The 14358-nt window shown below is 44.0% G+C and overlaps 1 protein-coding gene across 1 annotated transcript; it reads right to left on the bottom strand.

Annotated features, from left to right (window-relative positions):
- Positions 1-10912: 10912 nt before the first annotated feature.
- LOC117854210 (auxin-responsive protein SAUR21) lies at positions 10913-12983 on the bottom strand. Its single transcript, XM_034736513.2, has 2 exons — positions 11380-12983; positions 10913-11246 (listed from the first exon to the last, which is right to left on the bottom strand). Exons 1-2 carry the CDS (start codon positions 11630-11632, stop codon positions 11119-11121), a joined length of 381 nt encoding a protein of 126 aa, XP_034592404.1. The 5' UTR covers positions 11633-12983; the 3' UTR covers positions 10913-11118.
- Positions 12984-14358: the final 1375 nt, after the last annotated feature.

Genomic DNA, 14358 nt, shown 5'->3' with positions numbered 1-14358 from the left:
CGAATTAGACACAGGAATAAGCATATTCATGATAGGTAGAAAAGCATAAAAGGAGGCATCGAGTCGCTAACAGATCGGATAACATGAAGAACAAAGCTCATATAACAGATGTATTTAGATCACCACCTCTGAGTACATACCATTGATGATCCCAACTAGCTCCTGAACTCCACCATGGCACAATCGCATAGGGAGGCCATGGTGGCTAGGGTCGGCCTAAGCCATCTCCTAGACAACTTCTAAGACTTGCAGCGGCCGTTAGCTCCCTCTGGTGTGTCCCCTTGGTTTTGTTGAGTTTTTGTAGATGGATCCTCTGTGTCGATGAATTTTGAGCATATTTATAGTTTGGAGGACCCATGGTTTAAACTGGAAGGCTAACGGGTGAAGGAAAGGAGCAAGCCGATCGGCCTAGCCCTTCCTTTTACCCCTTCGCGTCCAGCTTATTTTTGTATGCATGTGGGCCTGGCACATCGCTAGCTTCGGGATGATATTGATCTTCAATAACTTTCCAAATCTCCACTTGATCTTCTTTGATTCCTCCTTGATCCCGAAGTGATCCTTACCATATCTTCAGAAGCTTAGCCCTTAAGTCATCTTGAAGGATTGCTTGCCAAAAACGAGCACGAGAGGGGGTCAAAAGACCCTAGGCCGATCAGCCTAAGGGGCACCAGGCTGATCGGCCTGGGCCCTTTTTGTGCCTCCTAGTCTTTGTCTTCCTTTGGTGCACTGCTCGTTCGAGGCTTTATCCCAAAAATGCATATTTAGCCCAATTTCCTGCCAAAACAGAATATCCTCCAAAATATCTTGCACATGCAAAAATAGGGTTATTTCATGTGCCAAGTGGCGGGTTAGTACAAGAATATACATGAAAACACTAGTTAAATGGCACTAAAAGTATGTTAATAACGAGCGTCAACAATCCCCCATGCTTAGTTCCTACTCGTCCTCAAGCAAGTCAGGCGACTACAAACTTCCCCAAAGGATCGAACAAAGTTCTTGAACCAAACCTAGGCAAGCGAGTCAAATAATTGGTCCTTCAAATAAAAGATCAGAGGAGCAGCAAAGATAATCGAAGTACGGGTGTTCAAAGATTTATCTAGACATAAATTACCTCACAACTTTTATTAGAACTAAGTAACTCCATGGATCAATCACACTTACTTTCTGGCTCGCCTTGGAGCATTTTTCTTTCGATATAAAATAACCTCCTTGCAACAAGAATTGAAAATAAAATTCTCTTCCAGGTGCTTACATGTCGCTCAATTTAAAAGTGGCTATCCTAGTTATTTTTCAAGCTCTCATCTCTCAAATAATCACACAATGTATGAGCTTTTCAAGGATGATAAAATACTTATATTATTGAAATAAGAAAACCCTCTAACGGTTGCTTACCTTTCGAGCCAATGATCATGAGAATATCCACACAATGTATGAAGTTTTCAATGATGAGAAGATATAGAATGGTGGACATGTGCAAAGGAAAAAAAATAGTGACTCTGAGGCACAAGCGATGTCCTCGTCCTCGGATTGCACATGGTTGGAATGAAAATCTGTTTCGTGAACAAGGTAATCCTTCTTTGCACTTTTGTTGATCTTCATGACAGCGAAAAACTCCTCATTTATTTATTTTATTTTTCTTTCTAATTCTTTTCCTTTCCTTCTTCCATTTTTCATGTATTCCACCCTTTTTTCTTCTTTCATTTTTTCATCTCTTCTCCGAACCTCCTCTGAACAACGCCCTACAAAAATTGGTTTTAGAATGTTCCAAAGACTTTCCAAAAAAATTTCGCATGCGAACCAAGGCAAGCGGACCCCAGGCTGATCGGCCTGGCCTCCTCTTCCTTATTTTCTAGCTCTTATTTCTGGTGATTCTTCCATATCGTATATCTTCCATATTTTTGCATAATCCCTGATTAGAAATGGAACAGATCTTTGAAAATTGGGTTGTGTTCAAGGAATAGGTAATAAAATTGAGAAATTTTTTGTTCAGGTTTAGGAATTCAGTAGAGCATATGATTGTTCTAGTGAAGAACTCTCATTACTGAATGTTGATGAGGCTAGCAAATAAAGATGATAGCAAGGACATGATCAATGCTCAGAATTAAATCTTAACCAAGAGAGAGCGATCCTAAATCAGTTCAAAGCATCAACTCCGCTTATGGTGGTACGAAATTTATTTATTAGGCACTGGATAGGATATGTAAAAACTCTCAACCTGGTAGAGAACTTGTTCAAACTCGTTTTTGCAGAGGTTTTAGATAAGCAATAAAAATTTCATATCACCTTCAAATTAAGCCTTACTCATGAAGCATAATTAAAACCAAAGCATTAGATCATTAGAAGTATGGGTATTGCAAAGATAAAATAATTACTAAACTCCATAACTAAGATTAGAATTCAAGACAATGCTTATGATCAAAAGTTGCAAGGGCAAAGTAAAACACAAGCAAGCAAAGGTAGACACTAAAAGAACTCACTCGATCCTCGGATTTTATTCATGCTTAAACCTTACTTGCCCTCGAATAAGTCTAGGATACTTGCTTAATTAGGAAATCAGGATTGCCCTTGATATCATCCCTGCACTCACTTATACATAACTAGGCATATTGCTCTCCCAAGTGTTGAGTATTTAAAGTTCAAGTTGTGACCGACTACTTTTCATCATGGAATATAGACTAGTAATAAAGAACATGCCACAACAAAATAAATACAATGCTCTTGAAATTAAGCAAACTTTAGACTTGACCTTGTCCCATCGTGAAGAGTTTTTCAAAAAGATGCAAATCCAACACAAGTGAGATGGTCGTGCAAAAGCTCATGGAAACACTCATCTCATCAAGTCACTCAAGCCAATACTAGATTATTTTCAACCTATTCTACTCATATATGAAAGTGGAAGGCTTATGTGGAGCTTGGTAGGTAAAAACAATCCTAACAAAATATTATATCTAAAATATAGTCAAATTAAGAGAGAGATCTATTGAAATTACTGAGACTTGTCAAAAAGCTATGGAAAATAAATGTTGGAGAGGGATAGGGATGAAACACACGTATTTAGATAGTGGACATGTGCAAGAGCAAAGGGTGATTGCGATACACAAATGAAGTTCTCGTAATCAGATTGCACATGGTTGGAAAATGAGTATGGATTAATCCTTAATCTTGATAGCACTAGGAACTTTAATGAGCCTAAAAAAATGAGGAGCATTTTATTCTTTTTCTTCTTTATATTTTTTTTCATTCTTGTTTCTTTCTGTTTCCTCATTTTTTCATTTTCTTTCTTTTTCTTTTTGTTCCTTAGAATTTCTTGCAACATAATACTTTACTCAGCAGTAGTTAGAGACAATGCGATGACTCCTCCCCCATGCTTAGACGATGCTCGTCCTCGAGCATGAAAAGGAAGAAAGACAAATTGCTGATGTAAGTATCAAAATCGTTGATCTTCTACGTCATCAAAATACTTTTTCATACTTAATAATAGGTTGCGGTCAAGAAGGTAGTCACAAAAATGATAATTTGGGTTTAGCTTGGATGCCCATTGAGGTTTGTGAAATTTCTGGTGTAGAAAGTCATAATGCATGGACAAAAAGGCTAGCAAGAAAAAGGTTTGCACAAAGGAGATGGCTAGCTTCTAGGTCTCATACCACAAAAATCAATCTTAATTCAACTCATAAAAATATAAGTTTGCAATCTAAAAGTTTCATCATGAAAGATCATGTATGTATATAGGCTTTGGTAGGTAGAACTTTGTAAGAGATTCACAAATGTAGACATCATATGAATTAATTTTAAATAAAAACAAATCAAGTTATTAGGTCATCTGTAAACTTAAATCAAAGAGCAATATAGAGTTTGTGGGTCTAGGATTTAGTCATTTAACCTCCACAATTAAAAGAGCCGGTATTTAATCAATTTAAGTTCATTAAATAGGGAGCAATTAGTCAAGTCATATACAACATTGTGTAGGTGAAACAAGGCAGCAACCTTCATCATTTTTCCATAAGCACGATTATACAAAATTATTAACATCGTGGTGGGCACAAGGTGATGGTGATCATGATTTAGCAAAAACAAAAATTAGGTTGTACTCCTAGTAGCCATGTTATTATCAGGAGACATACAAAGGTTGCAACGAGTCTATGGTTGAAGACTTATATACACAGGTATTTAAAAAGAGATGGACAAAGAGAAGGTTGAGAAACAATTTACCATCTTTTCGATGCTTGTAATGAAGTGTAGTGCAACCTCCCCAATGCTTAAGCATTGTGCTTAGCATGGAAGAAGAAAAATGAGCATCTTCTGGTGACCGTGATCCTTGTATTCTTCGTCCGCCAAGTTCTCCCCCATGCTTAGCATTGTGCTAGGCATGGAAGAAGAAGATGAAACATTTTGTGATTATTGAAATCCTTGTTCTCATCGTCCGGAGCTTATCTTTATGCTTCTTCACTTTTATCGCCTTTATTATCCTTCAATTTCTTCTCTTTTACTTTCGTGAAAGCGCTTTTAAGCACCGTGCTTACAACTAGGTTGCTGAAATCCTCCATATCCATAAGAAAAATCTTTAATCAAGGACAAACACCATGCTTATCCCAAGATCAATAACTCTTTACAGGACAAGAAAAATAGAGCGCATTGGAAAGCTTAAGAACCAACCAATGCAATATGGAGACAATATGAATAGCTAGCAAGGTTTATAAAACGGAATGATCATGGTCTACAACCAAGTTTAAACACCACATTTACATATGATTGCAAAGGGAAATGCCTAATCAAAGCATTAACATAGATGTGAAACCATTCATCATAAAGTTTTAGGAGAAAGCCAAACTAACACATGAATGATGGAACAAATGCAAATGCATATACAAAAGGGTTAGCAAACATAGGGATTAACAAGGTTGAAAAAGACTATCGATGTTGTTCTGCAATTAGTTGAGTCAAAAAGAATTGCTTAGAATGACAAAGCAAGGCTGGCCACTTCATAAGAAGTCAAGCAATGTCAACAAGAAAATCATTCATCAAAAATCTTCAACAACCAAACTAACAGGGCTAAGGGTAGGTTCATCGGTGTCCTATATTTTTAGCTTGAAATAAGAATTTTGAAAGAGAAATCAAGCATAGAAATTCTAACTAAGGTGGTTTAAAAATAAAAAGGAAAAAGGGCTTACTTTTGGGTGGAAAAGAAAATCCTATTGTTTTAGGATGGCTCTAGGTAAAAGGCTAAGTTAGAACAGAGGCAAAAGCAACTCAGGCTGATTTGAATGGTGCAACAAGCCGATCAACACAAGTTAATTCTAGCTCTGTTGGCTCTAGTTTTTTGTGGGGCTGATAGGTAGGCTTAGGCGGAAAAAGGTTTTGATAAAAATAACATGAAATGACATGATATGGAGGTGGTCTAAAACAAAATAGAAGTTAGTCTAAATTAACTAGCCACAAGTTTAGAATCGAAGGGTGGTGCCATACTTCATATTCCTCTCTAAAAAGACACAAAGAAAAAGACTCTAAACCCTAAAAGCACCCAAAAAGGGTCTATAAGTTTTCCAAGATCAAATAACAAAGTGCTCCATTAATATTATTTAAAGCATACAACATATTGTTGCAGAATTTGTTAGAGCAATGGTACAATGTTACTTGATGGGTTTGATGGGTTCGATTAAAGAGCACAATATAGACCATCATCTTAATATAGAAAAATAAATAAAAGGATGGGTTGCCTCCCGCAAAGCGCTTTAGTTATAGTCATGTATCTAGACTCCTCACCATACTCATGTTCATGTGAAGCCATGGTCCATTGTGCGAGAATTCAAAGTGTCCATGCAACTTGATGTCATCTTTTGCAATCCTTCGTGGTTCGCTTCTAACATTTTCATGTATTGAATGTAGCCTGCTTGTGTCTTTATGTGCCAATGCTCTGAGGTTTTTCTTCTATTCTAAGCCTCTGAATTTGACTATGTACACTCAATGAAAGCATTGACCAAGCTCCCCTTCATTGTTGTCATATTCATCTCCTCCTTCTTGTTCTTATCTTCATCTCCTCTGTCTTGTTATCATCATCTTGCTGCTGCATCTTCTTCATAGATTTTTCCCTGCGTTCAGAATAGAACATATACCGAAATATAGCTCTATAAGTTTATGAAATTACCTTTCGAACGAGTAGTCATTCATCTAAAATGGAGTTCAAATGAGAGAGTTATGCCCATTTTATTTCAACACTGTGTGCTGTCCAAAACTGATTTTCAAGACGCGCAACTGTTCAATGATTTGGCCATAACCACTTGTAGGAACCTCCATTTGCCTTGCTTCTTGATTCGTTGGAACGTAGACTTCATGGGGCTTCTAAATATCCAAAAATATTATGTTATTTACTTTTGAGGTCGCACAAAATCTTGATGACAACAGTGGCTTCTCGCGAATTGATCCGGAGATGTTGATGATCTTAATGTTGTGGTCTTTGGGGTATTATGCCGCACATCCTTTAGCTTGAACATCATCACTATTGTTGCACCAGCGAGTAGCATGGTGGAAATGATGCTTCTTCTCCATAATTGTTGCTTTAGCCAAGGTGCTGGGATCAGAGGAGGCTCCTACGCTTTGTGTCGATAATCTGAGCAGTTTTCTTCCTCGATTGCATCACACAATTAGAATCTCTTAAGCATCCCATTGGAGAAAATTGGTAGTGTCATGGTGCTTCTAATCTTGTTGCTTCCAGTCTTGATTAACTCTAAATCCTCACCTTATGTTGCAGAGAGGTCCTCCAATTTTTTCTCTTTGCTTGACATGGTTGCTTCCAACACCTACTACTTGAACAAACAAATCTCAAGAAACATTTTTTGACCGAAGTTAGCAGGGAAGCCCCTACCTATTTTTTGTGTAATTTTTTTTATTCAGACCCAGTTAATTCGCTCCCACGAAGAGTCAAACCTAGACCTGCTGAGTGCTACTTAGGTGCTCTAAAATCTTTAAGAAAAATTAGTCTAAAAGATAATTGACACAATGGAATACCTTGCTTATCATCAATCGTATTGTCTTCATTAGTGTGGAATCGATAGCAAATGTTGGGCCACCGACAAAGTTAGCACCTACTGCTAAAGAGTTGAGCTTGATGTAGTTATCATCTTATCGGAGTGAATTAAGACTCGATGAAGTCTATGTTTGATCATCTTGTGTCTAGTATTTACCTGCTTTCAAGGACGCAAACAAGAAAATAGAGTATACGCAATAAAAAGGAATTAGGGTTAGTCCGAAAAATTAGATGGATTGCCCCAGGATTCGAGTTGCCGATCCCCGGCAACAGCGCCAGAAAAGCTTGTTGACGGCAGTTAACACGTCAGTTTGTGAACCACAAGCGCACGGATCATCGTATTCTTTCCATTAGAGTATTCCTCCAAGGTTTGCCAATCCATGGATCGACAGCGAATTGACTAGGGTTTTCCATCTAATCTAATGGATTAGTCCTAACTTGAAGCATCGATTGTATATAAAGGTAAACTTGTTGTAGAGATTAGTCATAAGAGCACAAATTGATCTCATCCACACACACACAGATATATATATATATATATATATATATATATATATATATATATATATATATATATATATGATAGCAAAAGCCTATCATCTTCTAGTTGCAATTCTAGCTAGTGAGCAAGCACAACATGCATCTCATCCAAATCAATCTTTAAACTACTACCTCCGGTCAACCTCCCGAAATCCCCCACCTTACACAAGAAAGACCCCCGTCACGATCCTCTCTATCACCGTAGGTAGATTAAGGGTACGATCACAAGGTAAACGTGTCTAGCTATCATGAAAGGTCAACATACTAGATCTAATCACTGTGATTACATAAAGCATGCTATGAAGTCTAACAACGAATTAGACACAGGAACAAGCATATTCATGATAGGTAGAAGAGCATAAAAGGAGGCATCGAGTTGCTAACAAATTGGATAACATGAAGAACAAAGCTCATATAATAGATGTATTTAGATCACCACCTCCGAGTACATACCATTGATGATCCCAACTAGCTCCTGAACTCCACCATGGCACAATCGCGTAGGGAGGCTATGGTGGTTAGGGTCGGCCTAAGCCATCTTCTAGACAACTTCGAAGACTTGCAGCGGTCGTCAGCTCCCTCTAGTGTGTCCCCTTAGTTTTGTCGAGTTCTAGTGGATGGATCCTCTATGTCGATGAATTTTGGGCACATTTATAGTCTGGAGGACCCATGGTTTAAATTGGAAGGTGAACGGGCGAAGAAAAGGGGTAGGCCGATCGGCCTGGAGGGGTAGGCCGATCGGCCTGGCCCTTCCCCCTCGCATCCAGCTTGGTCGTCAAGTCTTCTTCAATGTTCTGGAACCTTATTTTGTATGCATGTGGGCCTAGCACATCGGTAGCTTCGGGATGAGATTGATCTTCAATAACTTTCCAAATCTCCGCTTGATCTTCTTTGATTCCTCCTTGATCCCGAAGTGATCTTTGTCATATCTTCAGAAAATTAGCCTTTAAGTCATCTTGGAGGATTGCTTGCCAAAAATGAGCACGAGAGGGGGTGAAAAGACCCTAGGTCGATTGGCCCTCAGGCCAATCAGCCTGGACCCTTTTTGTGCCTCCTGATCTTCGTCTTCCTATGGTCCACTGCTCGTTCGAGGCTCTATCGAAAAATGCATATTTAGCCTAATTTCCTACCAAAACTGAATATCCTCCAAAATATCTTGCACATGTCAAAACATGATTATTTCAGGTGCCAAGTGATGGGTTAGTACAAGAATATGCATGAAAATACTAATTAAATGGCACTAAAAGTATGTCAATAACAAGCGTCAACAAAAGACCGCCCATAGTACAACATCGAGGCGGGAGACCTTAAATTTGAATCAAGATGGAGAATGGAGGTAGATTTAGAAATAGGTCGCTCAGCTCTTTTTTTTTTTTGTTGCGAAATACTCAACTCTGATACTTGAAGGTAAAGAATATGGCCTAGACTGCCTTATTGGAATCAGGTAGTCGCCATTCCTTGATAGAATAAAACCTCCGTTTTCAAGTTACTTGACGTGTATATAGCATCATATCATTTTCTTTTTTGAACTGGCCAGCTCGTAAAACAAACTTGATATTACAACGCTTTAAAATATGTCCGCATACATCTTTTTCAAGATGACGGGAGAGAGGGTTCCGTACGCAACGAAAACCATGTGTCGATGGATTGCTATGATGCTATCCACACTAGTGCTTGCAAATTGCAAATACGCAAAACTCTAGGTCCGGAGATATAGTACCAAGGGTATGACACAACAAAAGCTTTGACATTTTCGGATAAAACAAAGATGGATTGGATTCGGAAAAAAAACAAAGATGGATTGGTTCCGATAAAGTGGATGAAGGACGGATATGTATCGGACGTGGCGTGGAATGGGATTCCTCGGACCCCCGAATTGTTCGCTGCACGAGCACGGCGCATCGAAGATACCCCACACAAGAAATAGGAAGGAATCGTCAGCTCCGTCACGCCTCCAAGCAATCAACGGATCTCTATCGCCGATCAGGCAAGATACGTGCCCCCAAGCCACAGCCTCGTTTCCGAATGGACCAAGCTAACGCGCGACAGGTCGCGTTCAACCAATCGCACGACCTGCACGGGAATTACTTATCCTGTATTCTAAGCATGCATGTCATCATTATCCCACTAGCAGTAACCACGAAACAGAGTTGAAAGAAAATAAAAAGATGCTGACGTGAACCAACAAGTTGCTCCTCCCATTTAAAAATATCATTTCTCTCACATATAAAGTTTGTTTTTTAATTCTGTTTACACCATTGTATTCCTTATTACGAGACCTACAAAACTAGATCCCCTTGCATATATTTTGGTGTAATTTTATTCGTGTTGACAACTTATGTGTAGAGGTACTGCCAACTTGTATACAATTTATACTAACTTATGCGGAGATTGCATGCTAACTTATACAATTAACTTGTATGGCACGAGCTGTGGAACCATCAAGTTATAGAGATTTTTCATTCATATATTATGTAGTGATCAAGAGATCACTGTCGATTTATGCATACTAAATCAACATCTTGTGTGTAGCACTATCAACTTATGCGTGTGACAACTTGTGTGACAATTGTATATGTGCAGGATGTCTAGCAACTTATGTACAGATAATGTGAAAATTATTTAGATACTTCATATAGGTAAAAAAACATGAGGGCCAAAATTAGTTTTGTAGCAATTTATGTATATATGTACATTTATATAGTAGCTCAACACATTTAAGTATAAGTTGCCAGTATATAAAAACTATTTCAAAATATATGCAATATGAATCTTATTTTATAAATTTATCATAAGAAAGATAACAGTACACATGGAATTGAAAATGGATACTTTATAAAAAAATTATCATATTTTTACGTGATGATAAAATAAAGCAAAAAGAGAGGGGGCCACAACAACCCACCTTCCTCCCGTTGGGCTGCAATATGGATTGGTGCCGGCGGATCGAGCTCGCCCCGCGCTGGGCCCTGGCTGCCGCTGGCCTACCTGCGCTGTGCCTGTCGAACGGCGCGACGGGAGTCGTTGCTGTCGTCGCCGGTGGTTAGCCGGCACGCCACGTACGCTCGGGCGCTCGGCACCCTGGCGCGGGGTGGGCCCGGCCGCTGACGCTGACGTCTCCCTATAATACGGAGTACGTGGCATGCACACTTGTCACCTGCCGGCTGGCGACGCGCGGCGGCCGCCACGCACGGCGGCAGCACCAGCGTCCGGTGGGCCCGTGATGAAGAGTACTGGAGTCTGGAGGCCGCGGCCCGCAGCGGAGTAGAATGGAACCGCTCGTGCGGATCGACGCTGCGTGGCAGCGTGGGCGCACGACGCGCAGCGAGGCTGGCAGAGCATGGGCTCTGGTGATCGAGTACTACTGCCAGTATAAAAAAGAGGGCAAGAGCGAGGGGAACGTTCGAGAGCGACTGTGGTGTGGACGCCGTACCGCGTCCGGGGACACATGCGCCGCCCCGTCACAAACTTACAGTGAAAAATGACAACGGCACAACACAACGCTACTGTTCGTGTTACTCGCTTGAGCTAGTTCTTTCTTTATTTGCTACCGCTTCCTACGTCCCATGGACGATGATGGCCTTTGCACCGATAACGCCGCCGTCCGCAGCGGAGCTTGTCATCGGTTGAGCTTGACCATGCGACGACGATCCGCCATGCTCTCCTCCGTCCATGGCGTTCCCTTCTGCACGCGAAAAGGAAAACAAGAGATGAAACCGAATTCACGGGCCGCACCCAAATCAAGGTAGTCCTAAATCAAAACGGCCCACATGAGTTCACGGCCCAACTCGCGGCCCGCATGCGAGGCGATGCCGTACCGTCGTCGACGAGCCCCTGGCGGTGGCGTTCCAAGACGAGGAGGATGTACTTGAACGCCTCGGTGTCGCAGGGGATGGTGACGCCGCCGCCGCCGTAGTGGAACTCGGACTCCTCCTCCGCCTTCTCCAGCAGCCGCCGGAACACCGGCATGCCCAGGTACGCCGTCGGCACCACGAACCGCCGACGCTCCAACAAGCCCACGTACACCGGGCAGCACCCGCGCGGCACGCCCGCCGGCGCGTCGGGGGTCATCGGCGAGTCTCCGCCGCCGCCCACCTCGTCAGGGCAGCGCTCCTCCACCACCCGCGGCAGCAGGCGCGGCCGCCGGTCCGACGCCGTCCGACGCCCGCGTTTGAAGGCTTTTTCCTCCCCGTGCTGCAAGGAGGCGCCAACCACGTACGGTGAACGTGCGCGCACTCGTTTTCCTGACCGTTCTCGTCGTCCGCCGGCATCTATCAATTGACTCGCCCGTGCATTTCAATGGCCATGATGATTGACCAATTCACATGCACGCCCGTGAAGCCAAAACTTCACACGTAAGAGCAACACGCGAAAATTCGAACGGATTTTTGGGTACGCGACGCACGAATCTTACATGGCATTATGATCCCTAAAGTAATCGAGCGCTAGGATCCCTCTCGAACACTTTTCGTCTTTTCGTACCTTGTTGGGTACAGCAGCTGTCCGCCCGGATTCCCCTTTGCTTTGCTTATATACCGAAAAAAAAAAAGCAGATCGCGGAATGTTCTGGCCTCTGGGACGGCTCGCATAAACAAAAGGCCCACCACCAGCACTGTGCCCCGGGTGGCCCGACCCACGCCACGTCGCTACGTGTACCAGTCGGCATTTACTACTCCGGTCCTCCTCCTGCGCATCTCCACAAATGGCAGGCAGACGGAGATCCTACGTATGCCAGAAACGGAAGCGTGCTCCTCTGGACGCTTCGTTTGCTCATTCCCGTGCCCCGCCCTTTTTTGCCGGATACGGAAAGCTTGTGCTCGCTTCCCCGGCTGGCCCGACGGTGCCGTGTGGCCGTGAGCGCGCGTTCGCGTACGCGTTGCGGCGGGGGTCGTCGGGTCGGGTCCCCCTCGAGACCCTGCGCTTTTGAGCTCGTCAGCGCGCGCGTCGCTGGTGGCCGGCCGGCCCTGACGACATCCACGTCGTCGTAGATGCCACCATGCCTTTCTCTAGAGGCCTCGTGCCGCAAAGCGCGGCGGCCGGCGTCAGTCAAATCAACGCCTCAAGGAGCACGGAACCGAACTCTCCAGAGGCGCGCGGGGCCCCGGAAATATCTCCTCGCCCCCGCGGGGCGGGGGTACCGGCCGGGCGCGGCGCGCGCCTCATTCACCGTCCGCGTCCGCGTGGGTCCCTTCCGTCTCGTCAACCAGGAGGGAGAGCTCGTGGGTCACGGCGTCGCGCTCGCGTCGCGGCTTTCCTTCCTGGTTCCTGCTCGTCCATCTCGGGGTCTCGTTCGATCCATCTTTCCAGCCGCACCGATCGGCGGCCGCGCGCAAGTTTAGCCCAGCAAAAGCACGGGATCGGGCACGTAGGCACCTGTCTAGAACGCGAGAAGAATGTATGATCAAGTTTCTCCAGAACAGTAGTGTGCACCGGAGCTGGGGTCGATCGGGATATCGTCGGCAGATGCCGCCGTGTGCGGCGGGGCCCGGCGGCCGGCGAGCGGCGGGGGGTGTTCCGGGGGGCCCGGGGGATAAGGTTAAGGTGGTCGGGTGGTTCGCGTACTGCGGCCGTGGCCTGCCTGCCTCTGGCTGCCCCGATCGCCTAAACAACTTGCCCAAACAAGGATGCTTCCAGAGAAAGGGGCCGGTCCACACGAGTCACGCGACAAATTGTTAATTATCTCGCCACTAATGAATCTGGTTAGCCAATGCAATTGTGCATGCACGCGTGTGTCGTGTCCTACTGTCCTTGCCGACGTGCGCCTACTGGTTCAATGTATCCTGGTCTTAACAGTCGTTACTCTCTCTTTTTTTTGACACTTAATTATTTAAAGGAATTGTTAAAGTGACTTTATTAGCTTCGAGAGTTCGAATATAATGGTGTTAGCGGATTTCACAGCTAGGCACGTGCAGGCCGCATCTTAAGAGTTTTTTTTTTTGGAATGAAGGAATATCAAAAGAAATCCTTCAAAATTCCTTCAGTTTTCCGCTGTTCCAAAGGAGCCTAAGTAATTTTGTGCTGCTGGAATCTATAATAAACAGCAGAAACTGTAAGTTAATTAGTGGTATTTTGCTTGGTCCTGCTTTTGTTACTGTCCCTTTAGTAGGGCTTCTTGAGCGGCTTCTCCACCGGCTTCTCGTGAAATCCTGCTAAACAAGGAAACATGAAATGGCTTCACCGGAGAAGTTCTGCAATTCCCGCTGAGAGGAGCCAGTTGAGGGAGGAGAACCCAAAAAACTGGCTCCCCACGGCTTCATCCCCTTTTGTGGGGACAAAATCCCCACCACACCCCTTGGCGCAGGGTGCGGAGGATGCCATTGCTCTAGTTGCCGCCCTGGTGCGAGGTGGCCAGAGAGCGGCGATGCCGCGGACGCCGAGGGCTAGAGCCCGGAGGGCCACGACGGCGCGGGCGATGGGGGCAGGAGGACGGCGACAACGCGCGCGGGTGGGGATGGCGAGAGGCGGGGCGCGCCGGCAGGGGCTAGCTAGCGGCGGAGGCAAGGAGCCGAAGGTCGAGCGACTCGTGGGAGTAAGAAAAAGAAGACCGGTAGCAGGATAAGGAAGAGAGAAGGGGAAGAAGAGCAAAATAAAGAAAAATTTTGAGAAGGAAAAATAAATAGGAAGAAAAAAAGAAAGAATATTATGGGTATTTCGTCCACAGCCACCTACCGAATGAGTCATTTTCCCGTACGTTTTCCAAAAACTGCTCAGCCACAGCCGGAACCAAATGACCTGGATATCTCCGCTAAGCAGGCGATGCGACCACACGCTTTTCGCCTTTAAAACCCGCCAGGCCC

This window comes from Setaria viridis, chromosome 4 (genome assembly GCF_005286985.2).
Source record: "Setaria viridis chromosome 4, Setaria_viridis_v4.0, whole genome shotgun sequence".
In the NCBI taxonomy this organism is placed as follows: Eukaryota; Viridiplantae; Streptophyta; class Magnoliopsida; order Poales; family Poaceae; genus Setaria; species Setaria viridis.
This window is presented reverse-complemented; position numbering and strand designations above follow the sequence as displayed.